The 25,594-nt window shown below is 43.3% G+C and overlaps 1 protein-coding gene across 1 annotated transcript in view; it reads right to left on the reverse strand.

The window, feature by feature from the left end:
- The window catches only part of LOC124549354 (WD repeat-containing protein 46), a 69,952-nt gene that overhangs the window by 40,597 nt on the left and 3,761 nt on the right, over positions 1-25,594 (reverse strand). The window contains exons 3-6 of the mRNA XM_047125238.1: positions 19,206-19,328; positions 19,002-19,130; positions 15,881-16,031; positions 13,383-13,518 (exon numbers count right to left, since the gene is read on the reverse strand). Coding sequence (XP_046981194.1) covers positions 13,383-13,518; positions 15,881-16,031; positions 19,002-19,130; positions 19,206-19,328 — 539 coding nt within the window. The remainder of the gene's footprint in view (positions 1-13,382; positions 13,519-15,880; positions 16,032-19,001; positions 19,131-19,205; positions 19,329-25,594) is intronic.

Consider the following 25,594-nt stretch of genomic DNA (forward strand, 5'->3'; position numbering starts at 1 on the left):
TACCCCTAGCTGCATAGAGGCATTGATATAAGTAAACGGGAACAGTTGAAAATGTGTGCCCCGACCGGGACTCGAAACCGGGATCTCCTGCTTACATGGCAGACGCTCTACCCATCTGAGCCACCGAGGAGACAGAAGATAGTACGATGCGAATTACGCGAGACCCCCCACCGTCCCCACACCTATACACAGTACACCACCCGTACAATACTTCTTTAAAGAGTAACACAGAGGTGCCTCACACTGTGCACACCCTGGGGACCCCAGAGAGCATCCCAGAGTGCCCCAGGGAGCTACAACACTAAGAAGCATGCCTCCCGTGAGATCCACATTCCCAAAAACAAAGATGCTGTAACTTACCAAGTGAGAAAGCGTTGGTATGTTGATAGACACGATAAAAAACACACAAACACACACACAAGATAGTACAACTGCAGGGACTTTCATTTTAGCCTCATGTTACACTTTCCACCTTCTAAATACCATGTCTCCCACACAACATCCCCACAATGACCCCATTAAGTTTTATTTACATTTGCTCCGCAAACATGCCTTCACCCTAGCCAGATTACGCTCCCATATTTTATTTACTCAGGCTTGTCTGACATTTGGCATTACCCCCAAAGGCCTTACACTTAAAGTTCCCATCTCTGGCTGTAACCCTTCTTTCCATCAGCCCTTATACCAGTTCCAAACTGAACTATCCATAGCCCTCACCCGCTTAATCCTTCACCTACACCTCAACTCAGCCAATGAACACACCCGTCAACTCCTATCCCTAATCAAAGTCCTCAATCTTTCCTCTCCCACATCCACACCGGCTGATCTGAGCATCCTCCTACAGTTCAACTGCAAATTAGAGCAGCATGCCACCCTCCACCTCAAAAAACTATCCAATCTCCTGGTTTCCCACCTCTGGAAAGGCAACTCACTCACCCTCCACAACCTTTCCAACAAACCTCAACCTCCTCTCATTGCACACAGACCCCGTCTCTCCCATCTGCTCAATCTCCCACTTCCAGCTCCACTTCCTGTAAAACCTAAAAATTCAAATCAACACAATCTGGAACCACAATACCCCAATTCAGTAGTTAACCTTTCCTCCAAACCTCTCTCCTATCCAAAGGCCTCACCTTCAGCCCTACTCCCAGATTCAACCAAACAGCCCTCGTCAAAGATTTACTGTCCTACACTCATAGTCTCTGCTGGAAATATCACTTTGCCACGAAGAAAAATAATCCTAATCCCACTCCTAATGATCCGACTCCCCAAGACACTATCAAAATGGAACCCTGCCTGGAACAGTTCCGTCTTCCGTCACAGTGGGACCCACCTCCTCTTCCTCAAAATCACCCTCTCCAAACCTTCCAGGAATTTCTCACTTCCAGCCTTGCCTCTCCATCTTTCTTGAAAAACCTTAATCCTACTCCCAACATCACCACAGCTGAAGCTGTGATCTATCTGTGATCTGAAGGCTGACCGATCCATCATCATTCTTCCGGCTGACAAGGGTTCCCTTCAAGGAATCCTCAGAACCCTAGGCTCCCTACAAAACCTTTCACCTGACTCCATGAACCTCCTGACCCCACCGACACCCCGCATCCCTACCTTCTACCTACTTCCTAAAATTCACAAACCCAAACATCCCGGCTGCCTCAAACCCAAAAATCCCGGCCGCCCCACTGTAGCTGGTTACCAAGCCCCCATAGAACGCATCTCTGCCTACGTAGATCAACACCTTCAACCCATTACATGCAGTCTCCCATCCTTCATCAAAGACACCAAACACTTTCTCGAACGCCAATGTTACCCCTGGAAACCATCCTTGTAACCATTGATGCCACTTCCTTATACACAAATATCCCGCATGTCCAGGGCCTCGCTGCGATGGAGCACTTCCTTTCACTCCGATCACCTGCTACCCTATCTAAAACCTCTTTCCTCCTTACGTTAGCCAGCTTCATCCTAACCCACAACTTCTTCACTTTTGAAGGCCCGACATACCAACAATTAAAGGGAACAGCCTTGGGTACCAGGATGGCCCCCTCGTACGCCAACCTATTTATGGGTCGCTTAGAGGAAGCCTTCTTGGTTACCCAAGCCTGCCAACCCAAAGCTTGGTACAGATTTATTGATGACATCTTCATGACCTGGACTCACAGTGAAGAAGAACTCCAGAATATCCTCTGCAACCTCAACTCCTTTGGTTCCATCAGATTCACCTGGTCCTACTCCAAATCCCATGCCACTTTCCTTGATGTTGACCTCCACCTGTCCAATGGCCAGCTTCACACATCCGTCCACATCAAACCCACTAACAAGCAACAGTACCTCCATTATGACAGCTGCCACCCATTCCATATCAAACGGTCCCTTCCCTACAGCTTAGGTCTTCATGGCTAACGAATCTGCTCCAGTCCTGAATCCCTGAACCATTACACCAATAACCTGAAAACAGCTTTCGCATCCTGCAACTACCCTCCCGACCTAGTACAGAAACAAATAGCTAGAGCCACCTCCTCTTCCCCTTAAAACCCAGAACCTCCCACAGAAGAACCCAAAAAGTGCCCCACTTGTGGCAGGATACTTTCCGGGACTGGATCAGACTCTGAATGCGGCTCTCCAGCAGGGATATGTCTTCCTCAAATCCTGCCCTGAAATGAGATCCATCCTTCATGAAATCCTCCCCACTCCACCAAGAGTGTCTTTGTGCCATCCACCTAACCTTCGTAACCTCTTGGTTCATCCCTATGAAATCCCCAAACCACCTTCCCTACCCTCTGGCTCCTACCCTTGTAACTGCCCCCAATGTAAAACCTGTCCCATGCACCCTCCTACCACCACCTACTCCAGTCCTGTAACCCGGAAGGTGAACATGATCAAAGGCAGAGCCACGTGTGAAAGCACCCACGTGATTTACCAACTGACATGCCTACACTGTGAAGCCTTCTATGTGCGAATGACCAGCAACAAACTGTCCATTCGCATGAACGGACACAGGCAGACAGTGTTTGTTGGTAATGAGGAACACCCTGTGGTTAAACATGCCTTGGTGCACGGCCAGCACATCTTGGCACAGTGTTACACTGTCCGGGTTGTCTGGATACTTCCCACTGACACCAACCTATCAGAACTCCGCAGATGGGAACTTGCCCTTCAATAAATTCTCTCTTCCCGTTACCCACCAGGCCTCAACCTCCGCTAATTTCAAGTTGCCACCCCTCGTACCTCACCTGTCATTGACTGACATCTCTGCCCAACCTCTTTGCATTTACATATGTCTGCCTGTGTCTGTATATGTGCGGATGGACATATGTCTGCTTGTGCCTGTATATGTGCGGATGGATATGTGCGTGTGGGCGCGAGTGTATACCTCTCCCTTTTTCCCCCTAAGGTAAGTCTTTCCGCTCCCGGGTTTGGAATGGCTCCTTACCCTCTCCCTTAAAACCCACATCATATATATATATATATATATATATATATGGTTATAATAGAGGGAAACATTCCACGTAGGAAATATATATCTAAAAACAAAGATCATGTGACTTACCAAATGAAAGTGCTGGCAGGTCGACAGACACACAAACATACACACAAAATTCAAGCTTTAGCAACAAACTGTTGCCTCATCAGGAAAGAGGGAAGGAGAGGGAAAGACAAAAGGATGTGGGTTTTAAGGGGGATGGTAAGGAGTCATTCCAATCCCTGTGCTGGTGAGTTGGTAGACACAATAAAAAAAACACACAAACACACACAAATTTCAAGGTTTCGCAACCCAAGGTTGCTTCATCAGGAAAGAGGGAAGGAGAGGGAAAGACAAAAGGATGTGGGTTTTAAGGGAGAGGGTAAGGAGTCATTCCAATCCTGGGAGTGGAAAGACTTACCTTAGGGGAGAAAAAGGACAGGTATACACTCATGCGCACACACATCCACCCGCACATGTACAGACACAGGTGTGTGTGTGTGTGTCTATATATATATAAAAACAAAGATGAGGTGACTTATCGAACGAAAGCGCTGACAGGTCGATAGACACACAAACAAACACAAACATACACACATATTCTAGCTTTCGCAACCAACGGTTGCCTCATCAGGAAAGAGGGAAGGAGAGGGAAAGATGAAAGGATGTGGGTTTTAAGGGAGAGGGTAAGGAGTCATTCCAATCCCGGGAGCGGAAAGACTTACCTTACGGGGAAAAAGGACAGGTTTACACTCGCACACACACACATATACAGACACAAGCAGACATATTTAAAGACAACAAGTTTGGGTAGAGATGTCAGTCGAGGTGGAAGTGTAGAGGCAAAGAAGTTGTTGAAAGACAGGTGAGGCATAAGTGGCGGCAACTTGAAATTAGCGGAGATTGAGGCCTGGCAGATAACGAGAAGAGAGGATATACTGAAGGGCAAGTTCCCACCTCCGGAGTTCGGATAGGTTGGTGTTGGTGGGAAGTATCCAGATAATACGGACGGTGTAACACTGTGCCAAGATGTGCTGGCTGTGCACCAAGGCATGTTTAGCCACAGGGTGATACTCATTACCAACAAACACTGTCTGCCTGTGTCCAAAGACACTCTTGGTGGAGTGGGGAGGATTTCACGAAGGATGGATCTCATTTCAGGGCAGGATTTGAGGAAGTCGTATCCCTGCTGGAGAGCCACATTCAGAATCTGATCCAGTCCCGGAAAGTATCCTGTCACAAGTGGGGCACTTTTGTGGTTCTTCTGTGGGAGGTTCTGCGTTTGAGAGGATGAGGAAGTGGCTCTGGTTATTTGCTTCTGTACCAGGTCGGGAGGGTAGTTGCGGGATGCGAAAGCTGTTGTCAGGTTGTTGGTGTAATGCTTCAGGGATTCCGGACTGGAGCAGAATCGTTTGCCACGAAGACCTAGGCTGTAGGGAAGGGACCGTTTGATGTGGAATGGGTGGCAGCTGTCGTAATGGAGGTACTGTTGCTTGTTGGTGGGTTTGATGTGGACGGATGTGTGAAGCTGGCCATTGGACAGGTGGAGGTCAACATCAAGGAAAGTGGCATGGGATTTGGAGTAGGACCAGGTGAATCTGATGGAACCAAAGGAGTTGAGGTTGGAGAGGAAATTCTGGAGTTCTTCTTCACTGTGAGTCCAGATCATGAAGATGTCATCAAAAAATCTGTATCAAACTTTGGGTTGGCAGGCCTGGGTAACCAAGAAGGCTTCCTCTAAGCGACCCATGAATAGGTTGGCGTACGAATGGCCCATCCTGGTACCCATGGCTGTTCCCTTTAATTGTTGGTATGTCTGGCCTTCAAAAGTGAAGAAGTTGTGGTTCAGGATGAAGCTGGCTAAGGTAATGAGGAAAGAGATTTTAGGTAGGGTGGCAGGTGATCGGCGTGAAAGGAAGTGCTCCATCGCAGCGAGGCCCTGGACGTGCGGGATATTTGTGTATAAGGAAGTGGCATCAATGGTTACAAGGATGGTTTCCAGGGGTAACATTGGCGTTCGAGAAAGTGTTTGGTGTCTTTGATGAAGGATGGGAGACTGCACGTAATGGGTTGAAGGTGTTGATCTACGTAGGCAGAGATACGTTCTGTGGGGGCTTGGTAACCAGCTACAATGGGGCGGCTGGGATGATTGGGTTTGTGAATTTTAGGAAGAAGGTAGAAGGTAGGGGTGCGGGGTGTCGGTGGGGTCAGGAGGTTGATGGAGTCAGGTGAAAGGTTTTGTAGGGGGCCTAAGGTTCTGAGGATTCCTTGAAGCTCCGCCTGGACATCAGGAATGGCATTACCTTGGCAAACTTTGTATGTGGTGTTGTCTGAAAGCTGACGCAGTCCCTCAGCCACATACTCCCGACGATCAAGTACCACGGTCCGGACATTTGGCATAACCCCCAAAGGCCTCACACTTAAAGTTCCCATCTGTGGCTGCAACCCTTCTTTCCATCAGTCCCTATACCAGTTCCAAACTGAACAATCCATTGCCCTCACCCACCTAATCCTTCACCTACACATCAACTCAGCCAATGAACACACCTGTCAACTCCTATCCTTAATAAAAGTCCTCAATCTTTCCTCTCCCACATCCACACCGGCTATTCAGAGCATCCTCCTACAGGCCAACCGCAAATTAGAACAGCATGCCACCCTTCACCTCAAAAAACTATCCAATCTCCTGGTTTCCCACCTCCGGAAAGGCAACTCACTCACCCTTCACAACCTTTCCAGCAAACCTCAACCACCTCTAATTGCACACAAACCGAGTCTCTCCCATCTACTCAGTCTCCCACTTCCAGCTCCACTCCCTCCAAAACCTCAAAATTCCAATCAACACAATCTGGCACCACAACACCCTAATCCAGTAGTTAACCTTTCCTCCAAACCTCTCTCCCAATCTGAAACCTCTGTCCCATCCAAAGGCCTCACCTTCAGCCCCACTCCCAGATTCAACCAAACAGCCCTCGTCAAAGATTTACTGTCCTACACTCGTACTCTCTGCTGGAAGTATCACTTTGCCACGAAGAAAAATGATCCTAATCCTACCCCTAATGATCGAACTCCCCAAGACACTATCCAAATTGAACCCTGCCTGGAACAGTTCCGTCCTCCGTCACAGCGGGACCCACCTCCTCTTCCTCAAAATCACCCTCTCCAAACCTTCCAGGAATTTCTGACTTCCAACCTTGCCTCTCAATCCTTCTTAAAAAACCTTAATCCTACTCCCAACATCACCACTGCTGAAGCCCAGGCTATCCGTGATCTGAAGGCTGACCGATCCATCGTCATTCTTCCGGCGGACAAGGGTTCCACGACCGTGGTACTTGATCGTCGGGAGTATGTGACTGAGGGACTGCATCAGCTTTCAGACAACACCACATACAAAGTTTGCCAAGGTAATCCCATTCCTGATGTCCAGGCGGAGCTTCAAGGAATCATCAGAACCTTAGGCCCCCTACAAACCTTTCACCTGACTCCATCAACCTCCTGACCCCACCGACACCCCGCACCCCTACCTTCTACCTAAAATTCACAAACCCAATCATCCCGGCCGCCCCATTGTAGCTGGTTACCAAGCCCCCACAGAACGTATCTCTGCCTACGTAGCTCAACACCTTCAACCCATTACGTGCAGTCTCCCATCCTTCATCAAAGACACCAACCACTTTCTCGAATGCCTGGAATCCTTACCCAATCCGTTACCCCCAGAAACCATCCTTGTAACCATTGATGCCACTTCCTTATACACAAATATCCCGCACGTCCAGGGCCTCGCTGCGATGGAGCATTTCCTTTCACGCCGATCACCTGCCACCCTAACTAAAATCTCTTTCCTCATTACCTTAGCCAGCTTCATCCTGACCCACAACTTCTTCACTTTTGAAGGCCAGACATACCAACAATTAAAGGGAACAGCCATGGGTACCAGGATGGGCCATTCGTACGCCAACCTATTAATGGGTCGCTTAGAGGAAGCCATCTTGGTTACCCAGGCCTGCCAACCCAAAGTTTGGTACAGATTTTTTGATGACATCTTCATGATCTGGACTCACAGTGAAGAAGAACTCCAGAATTTCCTCTCCAACCTCAACTCCTTTGGTTCCATCAGATTCACTTGGTCCTACTCCAAATCCCATGCCACTTTCCTTGATGTTGACCTCCACCTGTCCAATGGCCAGCTTCACACGTCCGTCCACATCAAACCCACCAACAAGCAACAGTACCTCCATTACGACAGCTGCCACCCATTCCACATCAAACGGTCCCTTCCCTACAGCCTAGGTCTTCGTGGCAAACGATTCTGCTCCAGTCCGGAATCCCTGAAGCATTACACCAACAACCTGACAACAGCTTTCGCATCCCGCAACTACCCTCCCGAGCTGGTACAGAAGCAAATAACCAGAGCCACTTCCTCATCCTCTCAAACGCAGAACCTCCCACAGAAGAACCACAAAAGTGCCCCACTTGTGACAGGATACTTTCCGGGACTGGATCAGATTCTAAATGTGGCTCTCCAGCAGGGATACGACTTCCTCAAATCCTGCCCTGAAATGAGATCCATTCTTCATGAAATCCTCCCCACTCCACCAAGAGTGTCTTTCCGCCGTCCACCTAACCTTCGTAACCTCTTAGTTCATCCCTATGAAATCCCCAAACCACTTTCCCTACCCTCTGGCTCCTACCCTTGTAACCGCCCCCGGTGTAAAACCTGTCCCACGCACCATCCCACCACCACCTACTCCAGTCCTGTCACCCGGAAGGTGTACACGATCAAAGGCAGAGCCACGTGTGAAAGCACCCACGTGATCTACCAACTGACCTGCCTACACTGTGACGCATTCTATGTGGGAATGACCAGCAACAAACTGTCCATTCGCATGAATGGACACAGGCAGACAGTGTTTGTTGGTAATGAGGATCACCCTGTGGCTAGACATGCCTTGGTGCACGGCCAGCACATCTTGGCACAGTGTTACACCGTCCGGGTTATCTGGATACTTCCCACTAACACCAACCTATCCGAACTCTGGAGATGGGAACTTGCTCTTCAATATATCCTCTCATCCCGTTATCCACCAGGCCTCAATCTCCACTAATTTCAAGTTGCTGCCACTCATATCTCACCTGTCATTCAACAACATCTTTGCCCCTGCACTTCTGCCTCGACTGACATCTCTGCCCAAACTCTTTGTCTTTAAATATGTCTGCTTGTGTCTGTATATGTGTGGATGAATATGTGTGTGTGTGCGCGAGTGTATACCCGTCCTTTTTTCCCCGTAAGGTAAGTCTTTCCACTCCCGGGATTGGAATGACTCCTTACGCTCTCCCTTAAAACCCACATCCTTTCATCTTTCCCTCTCCTTCCTTCTTTCCTGATGAGGCAACAGTTTGTTGCGAAAGCTTGTATTTTGTGTGTATGTTTGTGTTTGTTTGTGTGTCTGTCGACCTGCCAGCACTTTCATTTGGTAAGTCACATCATCTTTGTGTGTGTGTGTGTGTGTGTGTGTGTGTATATATATATATATATATATATATATATATGGAGAGAGAGAGGGAAACATTCCACATGGGAAAAATATACCTAAAAACAAAGATGATGTGACTTACCAAACGAAAGCGCTGGCACGTCGATAGACAAACATACACACAAAATTTAAGCTTTCGCAACAAACTGTTGCCTCATCAGGAAAGAGGGAAGGAGAGGGAAAGACGAAAGGATGTGGGTTTTAAGGGAGAGGGTAAGGAGTCATTCCAATCCCGGGAGCGGAAAGACTTACCTTAGGGGGAAAAAAGTACAGGCATACGCTCGCACACACACTCATATCCATCCGCACATACACAGACACAAGCAGACATTTTGTGTCTGTGTATGTGCGGATGGATATGAGTGTGTGTGCAAGTGTATACCTGTCCTTTTTTCCCCCTAAGGTAAGTCTGTCCACACCCGGGATTGGAATGACTCCTTACCCTCTCCCTTAAAACCGACATCCTTTCGTCTTTCCCTCTCCTTCCCTCTTTCCTGATGAGGCAACAGTTTGTTGCGAAAGCTTGAATTTTGTGTGTATGTTTGTGTGTCTATCGACGTGCCAGCGCTTTCGTTTGATATATATATATATATATATATATGAAGATGATATCTGTTCTTTCGGTCAAGTTTTTAACAAATTTGGTGGTGGTGTCCATTTCACCAAATTCGGTGTTTTTTTTTAAAACAAATTCATTGTTACTTCTTTTTTGCCAAATTCAGGGGTGTTTTTCTGCCAAATCTAGGGGACTTTTGTGACTTTGTAGGCTTTCCTGGCATAATAAGTCTTGAAATTCTCTTCGGGTTTGCTGCCGGCCTAACATTAACTCGATTCAATATTTCGACAATCCAACTGCTCATCATCTTCAGAATGCTCCTGATGCTGCTGAGAACTGACGCCAAGGCTGCAAATCAATATAGGCCTCCGTACCGTACACAGCACATGTACTGCACACCACAGCTGCTGCCCTCCAAGACGGGGCAGATGGCGCTGACCTTAGTAGAATACCAGCAGCAACGATATATCACATTCACGAGACTATTTTCGAACATTCGGACTGGCTGCACTGAAGAACGTTCTGCTTTGATGCGGAATAGTACAGGGTTCCACGTCCTGCTAAGAGGAAACCCATTGACTCAATTAACCAAATTATCTGCCAACCTAATTTCTATTGCCTCTTTATAAACACTGTTCCAAAAGCTGGATGTGTTGGCAACTACACAGTTTTGTCAAACTTCATCCCTTGTCCCTCGTTTAAAAAATGTACTGCTACTGCCAATTTTTCCAGTTGTAGCTTCGTATGACGGCAATGTTCCATGCACTTGGCCTCAAAGCGCAAATCCAATGGCTGAGGTAAACCTTCCCGTATCAACATGGAGTTTTATATAAGCCAGGCTTCTTAAGCCCCAAATCATCTTCCACAGAGACGAGCTGTGTCCTAAGCATGGAAAGTGGACGGCACACACTCTTAATGTTAAAATTCCTTAAAATTCTTCCAATTTTAAATGATATGCCCCCAGCATAAGGAATAATGGCCACAGAACTACGATCCTATTCATGCACCTCTGGGGATGGTCCAAGCCTGCTCCTCAGAGTATCCATTTTCCTTAAAAACAGCCATCAAATGTGCAAGTTCTTGGGTTAAACTCTCTGCATCAGAAATGGCTTATGCTGAGCGTACAGAGTCCTAAGGACACCACTGTGTTGGTATGGTGGATGGCAACTCTAAGCATATGGATACCGAGCAGCGTGTGTTGGGTTTCGGTGAACACTAGTCCCAGAGTACCATCTGTTGTTTTGTAAATGATGACATCCAAGAATGGAAGCATCCCATTCCTTTCAACCTAAATAGTAAATTTAATGCTGGGATGAAGACAGTTGAAGTGGTCCAAAAATCTGTTGAGAGCATCACGTCCATGTGGCCAGATGAAAAAGTTATCATCTACATACCTCCAGAAGCACATTGGTTGCAAAACCAATGTTCCAGTGCCATATTCTCAAAGTCCTCCATGAATAAGTTGGCAACAATGGATGATAAAGGACTACCAACAGCTATTTTGTCATTCTGCTCAAAAATGTTGCTGTTACATGAAAAATATGTGGATTTCAGCATGTGACGACAAAGCTTCACCAACTCTTAATCCAGTTTCTCACTACTCAAGCTCTGGGACTCTTGCAGAGGGACTCGTGTAAATAGAGATACCACATCAAAACTCAATAATAAATCCGAAGGACCCAGCCTCAAAAATTTCAATCATCAAATAAAATCCACTGAACTGGAGATATGGTGTTCACACGTGCCAACATATGGGCTGGAACAGATGTTAAATACTTCACCAGGTTATAAGTGGGTGCATTCAAATTACTAACAATAGGGCACACAGGGATCCCTTCCTTATGTAACTTAGGCAGACCATACAACCTAAGCAGAACAGCAGCACCAGTATGAAGTTTCTTACGTAAATCTTTGGACAATGAGCTCTTTTTCAAAACTGAAAATGTCTTGTTCCTAATCCTTTCTGTTGGGTCACTAGACAGTTCTCTGTAAGCCAGGTCACTGAGTAGTAAATTTATTTTTAAGGATGTAATCTTCCTGTGTTATCACACCCATGGCATTCCCTTTGTCAGCTGGTACACTACTACATCCTCATCATTCCTACGGGAACGAATTGCCACTGTCTCTCCAGAAGAGATGTTATCCCACGGTGGCTGAGCCCAATGTAATGTGTGGGACACTTCTTGCCTTATTTCTTCCATCTGGTTCTCAGGGAGGTGTGGTATTGTTTGTTCTACAGAGCAGATAAATTCTGCGACAGGAGGTCTCTATGGAGTGGGAGCAAAATTTAAACCTTTCTACAACACCAAAACTTTGGTCATGTCCAACACCTTACTAGAAAGATTAATAACAGTGTGTTGAAGTTTATTTCTTCTGATGCTGTAGGATGAGAAAGAAGACGTTCAAATCTCGAAGACTGATTGGTAAGGGCACTATGTCCCCAGTCCAATAGTGCCCATGTGGAACCATCAACCCACTCCCCTATGTCTCTTGAAAACTGTGATGACAAGCCAAATGGAAGTAAAATAAATCTCTGAAAACAATATCCAGCTGTCTACAGGTAAAACAGATGTGTTTTCTTATCAGTGCTTGACTGGATGAAGAGTTGGTGAAGCTCTGTCGTCATATGCTGACATCCACGTATTTTCATTTAACGGCAACATTTTAGAACAGAATGACAAAATAGCTATGGGTAGTCCTTTATCATCCATTGTTGCCAGCTTATTCATGGAGGGCTTTGAGGATATGATACTAAGGACTTCAGTTTTGACACAAACATGCTTCTGGAGGTATGAAGATGATACATTTTTCGTCTGGCCACATGGACATACTGCTCTCAACAGATTTTTGGACCACTTAACTGTCTTCATCCCGGCATTAAATTTACCATGTAGGTTGAAAGTGATGGGATGCTTCCATTCTTGGACGTCATGGTTTACAAAACAACAGATGGTACTATGGGACATAGTGTTCACTGAAAACAGACACACACTGATCGGTGTCTGCATGCTGAGAATTGCCATCCACCATACCAAGGAAGTGGCATCCTTAGGACTCTGCTATGCAGAGCAATGCCATTTTTGATGCAGAGAGTTTAACCTAAGAACTTGTGTATTTGATGGTTGTTTCTATGGAAAATGGATACTCTTAGAAGCAGATTCATCGGGTTATGGAGTTTGGACCATCCCTGAAGGTGCATGAATAGGGCATAGATCTGTGGCCTTTATTCCTTACGCGGGGGGGCATATCATTTAAGACTCTAAGAATTTTGAGGAGTTTTAACATTAAGAGTGTGTTCCATTCACCTTCCAAGATTAGGGCACAACACAGCTCTGTGAAAGTTGGTTTTGGGACTTAGCAAGCGTGGCTTATATAAAATTCTATGTCAACATGGGAAGGCTTATATCGTCAGTTCGACTCACAGAGTTCAGAACAGGTGCATGGAACATTGCTGTCATGGAGCGTGCACTGCCTCAAATCCTTCTTAACTGCTGTTCTATGCTGGAGCTGACAAGAGGAATATAGTTACTACTACATTCAGAACATCTTAAGGTGGTATGTGTCTCCAATGGAGTTATTTTCCATATGTGTTAATACAAATGCACCAGTTTTTGAAGCATCCAAAAAGCTAGCAGGTAAGCACAGAGTATGAAATGGCACAGTTACTTTTCTGTGGGAGTATAGGGTAAAACAGGCAACTATCCAATATACCTACAAACAATTCTTCCAAATATAAATATGCACTTACACAAATCTTAAAAGCCTTGAGGAAACAAAAGTAATTTGGAAACTGTGCTGGAAAAACATTATTGTTAGCTCAGATGCTCACCTTTCGAATGCCCTAAACAAAGGACAGCATTGTATGGATTTTGTGTCATTATATTAAGCCTTCCTAGCCTTGCATTATATCGAGAAATTATCTTTCCAATGGAAACATCTAACCATGCAAGGTATCCTTCTTCACTCTGAAATCAAACAGAAGAAGAGCATCAAATACATTGTACAGAAAGTAAAAATGTTGCAAGAAAGTTCTGATAGAATGCAAATACCTTTGTATTAAAGGAGACCACTCACCAAAAAGCAGAAGCATTTAGTCATCGATAAGCACACTCGTGCGCATCCGCATGCACGCACACATGCATGCGTGCACATGCCCTTACATGGTCCAGGATGAACGAACAGTGCCAGTGCTTCACTTTGACAAGTAGACGGGCTGTGACAGGGGTTGTGTTAGGTGGGGTGGGTAGAGCAAGAGAGAGGCGGGAGGCAGGGAGAGTGACTGGGGCTGGTTGGCTGGCAGCTTGGAGGGAGATGCCTGGTTTGGCAGCTAGGCGTGCAGGGGGTATGGGTGGCAGATGTATTTGCTAGACATCTGACGCACGGTTGTCGGGGCAGTGGGGAGTGGCACTTGCTGAATGTGACATGGGGACAGCAAGTGGATCCTGCATGACAAACTCCTGTGCCAAACTGTTTATGGGCCTTCTACAGGAAACCTTCCTAGCCTCTGAAACTCCCAACCCTTTGTCTGTATTATGTTCATTGATGATATCTTCATGATTTGGATTCAGGGCCAAGACACCCTGTACTCATTACTTCACGATCTCAACACCTTTTCTCCTGTCTGCATCATCTGGTCCTCCTCTACCCAATGTACAACATTTTTTGATATTGACCTCCGCCCCTCTAATGAGTCCATCCACAGTTCTGTCCACATTAATCCTATTAGCCAAAAATACCTGCATTTTGAAAGCTGCCATCCTTCCCCCACCAAAAAATCTCTCCCATACAGTCTAGCCACCTGTGGGCAACATATCTGCAGTGACGAAAACTCCCTTGCCCAATATGGTGAAGTTCACGTAAAGGCTTTCATAGACAGGTAAAACCCCCCTAAACCTAGTCCACGAATGTATTCCCCATTCCATATCTTCACATACACCCAATCCTCCCATCATGTCCAAGAATCAGTTGCAAAGGAGTGCCCCTTGTCACCCAGTATTACCCTGGACTGGAACAACTGAACAGTATCCTCTGCCCAGGCTCTGAATATCTCTCGTCATGCCATGAGAGATATTCAATCCAAGATCCTTCCCACCCATCCTAAAATGGTGTTTCATCATCCACCCACCCTATACAACATCTTAACCCATCCCTACGCCACTTCAACTCCCACCCTCTTCCCACTATGGTAATATCTTTGTGATAGACCATGGTGCAATACCTGCCCAATCCACTCCAGCTCTGTCACAGGCTTATCCTATCCAACCAGAGGCTGGGCCATCAGTGTAAGCAACCATGTTATATATCAATTATGTTGCAGGTCCTTATCATCATCATCAGCTTCTCTGAACTGCATATTTGAGAGTTATCCTTACAAGACATCCTTCGCTCCTGTAACTGTCCGAGCCTCAATTTCTGGTAACCCACTGTCCCAATATCTGCACCAAACAGTTCTTGTCACCCCCTCCCAATGCATGACTCCCAAGTCACCATCAGTATGTGCCGCTCCCCACCAACTGACAACCACGCATCACATGCCTAGCCCATGTAGCTGCCATCTCTCCCTTCCCATTCCTAGCCATCAAACCAGCTGTCTCTCTCCAAGCCACTAACCACACAACCCTAATCCTCCTCTCAACCTCACCCAACACAACCTGCCCAAATGCAGCAGTGGCACTGTTCGTCCAGGTGGCACCATATAGGGGCACAGCCGTGTGTGTGTGTGTGTGTGTGTGTGTGTGTGTGTGTGTGTGTGTGTGTTTGTGAGAGAGAGAGAGAGAGAGAGAGAGAGAGAGAGAGAGAGAGAGAGAGAGAGAGAGAGAGAGTCAGCGAACACACCATATTCAATTAAAATCTACTGCTCATTCTTACGAAAAAGAAATATTAATAAACAGTTTTACACCTGGCTAATTATTTTTTGTATGTATGAATATACAACTTGTGCACTGTCAATGTGTTAATCTTTCTGCCATTGCGCCATTCATAATCAAGTGAATAAATCACAAAGAGCAGGAAAGATGCTGATCATTCACTGTCCTTCCATAATAAAGTTCTAGCAATTTCTCTTAATAATACACAAATGCAGTCTGAAATGACAAAGAAAGTCAATCTGTGCACGCTATAGCCGTACAGGTTTTATGTATTCTATTACCCCTGAAGAAGTATTTGTCTGACAGCAACAGTCTCAGTCCTGTCGATGCGTCTGTTGACAATTCAACACTTCAATTATAGCTGAGCTGTTATCTTAACTCCATCCATTATATTTATATTCTACCTACAGCATTCCACAGCCAGAAGTAAGGTATAAGCAAAAAATGTAAGATTACTCACACTGGTAGCCAGCAGGAAATGGTATGGCAGGAACTCCATCCTTAGAACGTGGTGTAAATTCTTCAGACAGTGTAATTCTATACCTTGGTTGTCATATATGTACACCCAATTCTTCTGTGCAACAGCAAACATTGTTTCTATATGCAGCCACCTTTTACATAAAATCACATTTGCTTCATAAGTATTTGGGTCACAAAGAATGTGTAAAACAGCTAAATCAACTGTGTTAACTCCAATTTTGATCATTAAATATGTCACTGTAACATGTTACAATTGCATTACATAATTAACACAATAATGGACATTCCTACAAGGTGTACAACTTTGCCTCCGCCATTTTCCGACAGGTGGCGACAACGGTGAGTAGCGGTCGAAAGAAACAAATTGCAGATGTCAGGCAATTAGCTTGGACCTCGGTCAACATAACCTCATTCAAACATTAGTCAATTTGTGTCTGCATCAGAAAGTTGTTTCTGATTGAAAATATCAATTTATGAGCCTAATTCTCATCATCTGCAGGAGGTGTTACTGTTTTGTTTCCATATGAAGAAAAGAGCAGCTGAATCTCATCGAATGCTGTCAAGTACGTATGGTAAGGACGCCATTAGCGAAGGAACGTGTCACGAGTGGTTTCAATGCTTCAAGAACGGTGATTTTAACATCGTAGACCAGCACAGAGATGCAGAACTGGAGACATTGCTTAGTGAAGACTCGTGTCAAACTCAAGAATAATTGGGACGATTAGTGGGAATGACAAAGCAAGCAATTTCAAAAGCTCTCAAGGCTATGGGCATGATTCAGAAAGAAGGAACTTGGGTCCCGTGTGAGCTGAACCCAAGAGACATCGAATGGCATTTGTGTGTTTGTGAACAGTTGCTTCAGAGGCAAAAACGGAAGGGATTTCTGAATCACGTTGTGACTGAGGACAAAAAAATGGGCTAATTACGATAACCCTAAATGCAAAAAATCATGGGGATATCCTGGCCACGCTTCCGCATTGACAGCCAAACTGAATATTCATGGCTACAACATCATGCTCTGCATTTGGTGGGACCAGCTCGGCATCCTGTACTAGAAGGTATTAAAACCAAGTGAAACAATCACAGGTGCTCGTTATCGAACGCAATTAATGTGTTTGAGCAGAGCATTAAAAGACAAATGGCTGCAATACAGTGAGAGGCACGATAAAGTGATTTTGCAGCATGACAAATGTTCGACCCCACGTTGGAAAAGAGAACAAAACATGCTTGGAAACGTTAGAATGGTAAGTCCTACCCCACCTGCTGTATTCTCCAGACATTGTTCCTTCTGACTATCACCTGTTTAGATCAATGACACATGGCCTGGCTGACCAACACTTCCGATCTCATGGAGAAGTCACTAATTGGATTGATTCATGGATCACTTCAAAAGATGAACAATTTTTTCGACACAGGATTAGTGCACTGCCCAAAAGATGGGAGAAAGTAGTGGGCAGCGATGGAATATACTTTGAATGACATGTGTAATTAATTTGTTTCATTAAAGCCTCAAATGCTGGGGGAAAAATGGCAGAAGCAATGTTGTACACCTTGTAGATGGAACAAACACAAAATAAGAGAAAGGCAACAGGCCATCTATAGCAAACTGATGTGTGGAACACAATAATATTTAACAGGAAACAGAATTCACAGTGGATTTCAAGCTCTTGCTCTTTTTCTAGTAGAAGTACAATCAATCACACTCCAACCACATGTACACACCTGCGGCCACAGGCGCCTGTGTAGTTGCGTGTGCTTTTATTAGAAAAAGAACAAGAGCAAGAGCTAGAAAGCTAGTGTGAATACTGTTTCCTGTTACATGTTCCTATCCTTCACACATCAGTCCATGATAAGTCAGTTGTTGCCTTTCTCCTCTATATTTTAAAGTGGGAGGGGTTACTGTCTCCTTCACATTCTACCTTCCTTAGAGGTTGCTGAGCAGTGACGTTGGTACCTAGTTGAACCTACAGAACTGCAAAAATTAATCTGTGGACTTTTCTGAAATACTAGCTGCTAGAAAATGGGTACAAAAAAGTACTCATTCCTGACTAAATTTTCATCTAACGGGAAACACTGCGGAATCATAAATGTAATGCTAAACTGAAAATACACAAAACTAAATATAGGCCCTACCCATCAACTAACCAATTTTCTTGAACAGCAACTGCAAAGTAGTTATGATTAGGCAAGAACATTAAGCTGCTGCTTTTATAAATAGGGCCCAAAACAAAACTTTTGTGGTGAAGTACCTTATGAGATGTGCTGAAAAGTCCTGCCTCTGAATTTTTTACGGGAAAATTCATGAAAGTTTCTAAATAAAACAAGTCTTATCAACATTGTACATCTTTATTGTTCATGTATACTTATTAATTTCTCAACATAGTCATCCTGGGAAGAACACATTTCTCTCAATGAGAGACCAGTTTGTTGACATTGTCACTGTGGAAGGTTTGACTTCGTTGACAGGGCCACAACCTCACCTTTGCTTTCACCCTTCATTAACTGTCAAAGTGGAGTCCTTGAAGGCGTTCTTTTAAGTTTGAAAACAGATGAAAATCAAATGGGGTCAAGTCAGAACTGTACACATGATAATTGGTGACAATGAACCTAAGATGTTGGACTGTTGTAAATGTCGCAGTACTCGTGTAAGGTCTAACATTGTCACACTGAGGAAGATGGTGCTTTGTGTCTGAACAAACTTTTCAGTTCAAAATTTGATTACAGCATGCTGTTTCCCATGCACCAACATAGTTACGTTACACACTGCCATGTTACATGCTTTAATTCCGATACTTCTATTGGCAGAGGGCTGCAAATATGTAGTCATGAAAAGTAAAGATGTAGAATGTTGATAACATTTGTTTTCTTCGGGAGCCTTTGAAATTTTTCACATAAAAAATTTGGACACCTTGCTTTTTAGTGCACCCTCATATAATCATTATAAAAAGAATAAATGTTACCTTCAGTAATATTTTTTGAAAAACATTTTAACAGTAACTATGAGCATTTGTAGCACAAGTCTAACAAGTTCTTTCTCATGCTTACAACTTGTTTAATCCAAGTTTACAATTGGCTTATTTATAGCTAGTAGCTTCACTTACTGAACGTCAAAGACTTCCTCCATTACATTCATTTCACAAAACAGCTTCTTCGTAACCCAGTCAAATGCTGCAACATGACCTCTCCTTCCACCAAGCAACAAAAAGCGACCATTACGACTGTACCTCATCCTATATATGAAGAAATAAGTGTTAGTGCTGTTGTGAAAATAAGTACCTCAAGATAATTCTGTTTTCAGTGATTACCTGTAAGATCCAAAAGGAAGTTGAAGGTCAAAATGCTTTGTAGCACTTGTGATATCAACTGAGGCTGCTATCTGGCTCTGCGTAAACTGCGTAGTTACCTCTCCTTCATCAGGAACCAGATAACTGCAAACACACAACTAATTATTGTTTTGCAACAAGCAATACTAATACACACAGAATGTTTTTCATCACTCATTCATTCGCACAGTGTGTTCCATAGCTCCCAATGTGATGGAGAGCTTTTCAGAATGTGAAACAACCCAGAAGCAGCCACTGGAGGCTATTTCTGTAAATTATATGAAAATAAACTTGACTATCGATCTTCTAATGAACTGTGGGTGGAATCAGAAATGAGACATTCATTCCCTTTTCACACAATAAAACATGATTAAAGGTATGTACATACAATAGATAGTATTTCTACACAACAAAATACTTTAAGGACAATAAATACTGGACTCACTCAGTCAGAAATGAAAGAAAGTCTTGTGAGAAAAAGAAATGGTTCTGCAATAAACTTCAGCTAGTAATAGTTAATACTCTGTTTAAGGATCACAAGATGGGGGAGTGTAATTGTAAAATGCTCATGGACACATGAAGTTTCCTGCCAGCTTACATTATGGTCAGACTATCCAAACAGATCTCAGAAGACCGTATTGGTACTCACTGATCGCCATATCATCCGCAGTCAATAGGCATCACTATCAGGGTCAGGCAGAAATACTGAAATCTGATAATGGATTGTAAGATTTAGCCAGGAGCAGATATAAACTTGAATCACAATTTAATAATGATGAAGAGTAAACTGAAGTTTAAGAGGAGTGTCCAGAAGATTCAATGTGGAAAAAAATGGTATACGGAAGTACTTGTGGATGACGATGTGAATTTCAAGTTCTCTAAGGTTGTAGACACTGTGATAATGAATACTGCACTGCACAGTTCAGCTGACGCGGAGTGAACATTGCTAACAAATGGTTAATCACAAATAACAGAAGTTGGACAGACGAAGATACCTATAAGGAAGGTAACTGCAAACAAACTTTAAAAATTTGGAAGTGTGGAGAAGCTAAGGAAAAAGTCTGCAAGAAAAATGTAATGAAATTGAAAAAGAAATGGTCATCAGAAGACTGATTCAACACATCAAATAGCCAAAAACCTTCAATGAAATTAAAAGCAAGGGTGGCAACATTAAGAGGACAATGTGCATTCCACTGTTAAATACAGTGGAGAGAGTGGGTAGTTTTGGGGTATGGCGTGACCTTGTGTAGCAAATATCCCTGGCCAGTGACTGAACTGTGTCAGGGCTGATGTTGCAGATCATCATGGCTTACAGAGCATAGACTGCTGGCTGGTGGTGAATGGTGCTAGCAAACATCCTAATTGGTTACAGGCTCGGAGTGTCTCAATTTGACCTTCGGTCAATCAGGCAGCTGCAGAATCCCCTGACAGGTGGTCCTGTGAAGATGATGATGGAACAGAGTGTCCTCTAAGTGGAAGTCAATACTGTGTAGGATGCCAACTCAATGACTCACTGATCAATGACCTACCTGAGCAGACTGCCGATTTTTATATATGCCAAGGATGGGTTGTGGTTGTTGTTGTTGGTGGTGGTGGTAGTGCTTCTGCTGCAATGTCACATCTTTCATGTGCAAAAATATCCCCGGTTTCAGTAACTAGGTGGGTACAGACTAACAGGCAGGCACTGGCACCCATCAGATGTTGTGGCATTACGCTGTGTCACGTTACTTCTGCAAGTGGCACTCTTTACAGCATCAAGCCCTCTTGCCTTAGTTTGTGCTGTTATAGGTGGAAACAGTACACTGTAGACCTCTATGAGGGAAAGACTTATCTGATGAGGTGACAGAAGAAGATTCAGAAGAGACAGGAGATCCAGTGTTCCAGTCAAAACGGAGCTTTAGAAGAACATGTAAGATGCCTTTGGAACTTCTAAAATCATTGGGGTATTCGGTAACCAAATGGTTATTCATTTTGGTTTGTAGAATCTATGAGTCTGAGGATATAGCATCACCTTCTGGAAAAACATCATCTACACAGTGCACAAGAAAACAAGGGGAAATAAGAGAGAGAATTATCACATAATCAACTTAACAGCCCATGTATAAAAGCTGCTACATAGTACAATATACAGAAGCACAGAAAGGAAAACTGAGCACCTGTCAGAGATGACTATCAGTTTCAATTTTGAAAAGGTAAAGACACACCCTGATACAGCACTTAATAATGGAAACAAAACTTAAGAAAAATCAAAACATGTTCACAGGATTTGTGGACCTAGAAATGTGTCCGACAATGTAAAATGGTGCAAGACAATTGAAATTCTGAGAAAAATAGTAACCTTTGAGCCACAAATTACTTAAATGTTTAAAACTGAGTTGAAATTATATTTTTCTCACTGGCTTGTGCCAGGTAGACTGTACTATAGCATTTGTTTTTAATTGTAATGTGTCATTAATGAAAATGAATGCTAGTGTGTGTTGTTGACCCAAACAGTCATGTCACTTATTTCAGTAATTATTTTATAGTTTATAAGATCTGTCTGTAGAACTAAAAGATAATGGGATACTGTGCCACAAGTACAATAAGACAGAAAAAATTGTTCACTGCTCTTTGGAACCAGACAATATCTTAGCAAAGGAAGGTCAAGGATGTTATGATTCCTATCTGGGGACAAACAACCAAATCATCATGGTTAAATGGAATGATATCTGCGTGACAATGGCAACAAATTTTAATCTAATTCAGCCTCTCATATTAGTTTGTAGATAACAGAAAGCACATAAAGAAGCTCATCCAACAGCCTTATCTTGTAAGTACAGAAAATGTATGGGCAGCGTAGACCACAAAGAATGGCTCTTGTAAAACCATACACTAGAAGTTAATGGAAAAAAAATAGTACTGGCCAATCTATATTATGAAGGTTGACAAAGGCAGTGAAAACATATATGTGTTCTACAACAAAGTATCTCACAGGTGGACAAAAGCCTCGTTGCCACCTTCATATCTGAAAATTAGGCAGAATGCATTAAGAAGCATCTGCATACTAGTACCATCTCTTGGAAAAAAGTTCTGGAGAGCGAGCCGTTCCTTGGGAAAGGTCACTTTATTGGAAAAAAAAGGAGTGAGAAGCAGAGAAGAAATGTCTACTCCAAAATTATCCAAGGAAGCCTCCAAAATTTAACCCAACTTTGTGTACTGCTTTTATTCTAGAATTTGATAAGTAATTAAACTTCTCATTTTTCACTAAGTGATGTGGCTATAATTGTACTGTCTAATTATCAATTTCCATAAATACTTGTCTTCCAACATTTCGACCAATGATAATCACATTCAACATTTTTTATTAAGTGTAACTCACTGGGCCTATAGGTTCTAATCACTGACTTTCACAGATAATCACAATTACCCATGTTTATGACGTGCATAGCTGATGTGACAAGTTAGGAGCTAACCACTAACTTTCATAATGGATTTCTTATAATTTTTCTTGTTATTTGAGTGTTTAAATCAGTCATTCCCATTTTGAAATTGAGTATTTTATTTGGAATATTTCTCTCTTAAAAATAAAGTGGAATATAACTGTAAAACAGGAGAAAAAGCTGAAAGAAGACTGATTCCTTTATAGGACACTGCGTGTGTCCTGTGTCTTATTTATAGGAGAGTGATTATTTTTATTTTTGCCAGAGGGAATCAATTTAAACTTCAAATGTGTGGTTTTAGAACTTTTTAGTACTTGCCCCAAAAATTTCAAGGCACTACAAATTTTAAAATAATTTTGACATCAATGGGTTAACTAAACAGAAGTTTAGTGATACAGTAAACCAGCATCTGAACTGGGTCCTAGAATGACAGGAACTAAGTCATTTTCAGTGTGGGTTCAGAAGGTGCTCACTCTACTGGAGGAGGCAATGTTACAGCGTGTCCAATGCAGACACCATCTTGTAGGCATAATCTTCAATCTTAAAAGGGTCTAAGACACTATTTCATAACATCCTCAGACAGCACCACAAATTGGGGTTATGGCGATGTCAACACATATTCACACAGTTCTTTCTTTCCAGATTTTGTTTTCGATAAAGTGGACTGTTCCAGCTTGAGTGTCGGCCCACAGGTAGCAGGACACCAATTCGCTGTGGTGGGCAGTCAGATGGCCAAGTTGCATTTTGTACTGCCCTAGCATTGCACCCATGGTAAGTTGTTCACATATGCAAAATATGCTTACAATAAGGGCTACCTGGTACGTAGCATATACTAAAAACGAATGCAGTTTTTAAATTCAGCACCTTTTTCAGTTTGTTAGCTTGGTGGACCTGAAATTTAAGTGACTGTCATCTGTTGATATTGCGATTAGCAGTTGTCGCTATCATTTGGCATTTGTGTATATTGTTATCAGCTAAAATAGAGTGATACGTGATGCATTTTGAAAGTGCATTTCAAGTACAGCGAATGCTTGCAGAGACTGTTCGAAGACTCCGTGTAATTTTTGGTAGGTGAATGCGCCGAACGTGTCAACAGTGCAGAAGCTGGTAAGGAAACCTGAAGATACAGGATCAACAGTGAACATCAAATTAGCTGAACGTCCTCACTCTCATCAGTGAGAGTGACACTACAAGTCCAGTAAATTCCATTTGTCGCAGTGCTAAACACTTAGCCCTTCCGAGAAGAAGTTTGCATCAAATCTTAGCAAAATAATTGCATCTGCATCCTTTCACAATCCAACTGAAACAAGAGCTGAAGCTGGTAGACCTACCAAAGTGCCAAACATCTGCCAATTGCATACTCACAAAACAAGAGTTCGATACTGATTCTCATAAGAAAATACTCTTCAATGACGAGGCACTCTTCCAGCTTAATCATTATGTGAATAAACAAAACTGTTTGGTCTGTGAGAAGAGTCTTTAACCAGAACGAGTCACTGTTTGGTGCAGGTTAGGGGCTGACAGACTAATTGGGACATACCTTTTTGAAGACGAGACTGGAAAAAGAGTGACAGTGACTGGTGATTGCTATTGTCAAATGATAATGTAGTTTTTATGCCTGCATTCCAAACACTGAATGTGGAACATATGTGGTTCCAACAGGATGGTGCAACCCGCCACACTGCCGTCGAAACAACAAGGCTGCTGAGTGAACGATTCACTGCACATCTTATATCACACAACGGTGGTCAGAACTAGCCACCGAGATCATGTAATTTGACACCATGTGACATTTTTTCATGGAGCATGTCACATCTAGTGTTTATGTGAACAATCCATGAACCTTCCCGCAACTCAAGACAGAAATTAGATGCTTCATGCATCAAGTTCATGCGAAACTTTGCACCAGAGCCACTGAACATTTTGTCCACAGAGTGGATGTGAGCAGACAAAGCCATGGAGGACATTTTCCTGATATTTTGCTTCATGTTTAATGACAGTCTTTGAGTTTCATAGTGACATAATAATACTAGAAATTTTCAAATAAATTATGTGTTTTATTATTAAATTAAAAATTGCATTCTTTGTGGGGGCCTTCCCGCTAGTGAGCTGACAGGTGCTCTCCATGTCTGTGCCTCACAGGGCAATGGTCAGAATGGCCTGTGAGAAGGGATCAATGATTTTCTGTTGGTGTGATTATTCAAGTATGCGAGTGGCTCACTCATGGATCTATTTTTGAAGTGTGACTGTTACGGCCACAGTTAAATCTTCCGTTAATTGTTTATGGAGGTTTTTACTATATTTTGCTTCTCTTCCAACCTTGCAATGGCTACTCATTGGTTGTACTGATGATGAGACCTGTGCCCAAAGTCTGGGACATTTTTCTCAATTTTAAAAGTTCAGTGACATCTCTGGATCCAACCTCTGCAAGATGCATTGTTACCATACCTCAACAATTTAAATGGATAAAGGCTTTGACTATACTAAAATGTGTCAGCCACAGGTCATGTGGAGCAAACCAATGATGTCTGCTCTATTCTTTAAGACTTTTATTAACCTTCTTGAATACAGATGCTCAGTTTGTACATAATGTATCTTAAATCATACATACTGTTTGCATGAGGAGATTAAGCTGGCAACAGTGACATATAAGATGAGTTCATCCATACCATTGCACACCCACTAACTGACAGAATAATTGTAAACTGAGAGCGAACAATAAGGCTGTTAAGACGCATTCTAAGCAGGACCTAGACACTCTTAATGAAGACCTTATTATTGGATTTAATCAATAGTGGAGTTGTTCACCATTTTAGATGTGTAGGAGTCTCAGAATTATTTTAGATCTGTCGGGGTACACACAAAATGGGCCACATTTTAAAGTCCATGTTTTACAGATTTTTTTTCTGAACACTGCAACTAGGCTGTAGTTTACAGCGATGAGCCTCAACA

The sequence above is a fragment of the Schistocerca americana genome, chromosome 1 (genome assembly GCF_021461395.2).
Source record: "Schistocerca americana isolate TAMUIC-IGC-003095 chromosome 1, iqSchAmer2.1, whole genome shotgun sequence".
In the NCBI taxonomy this organism is placed as follows: domain Eukaryota; kingdom Metazoa; phylum Arthropoda; class Insecta; order Orthoptera; family Acrididae; genus Schistocerca; species Schistocerca americana.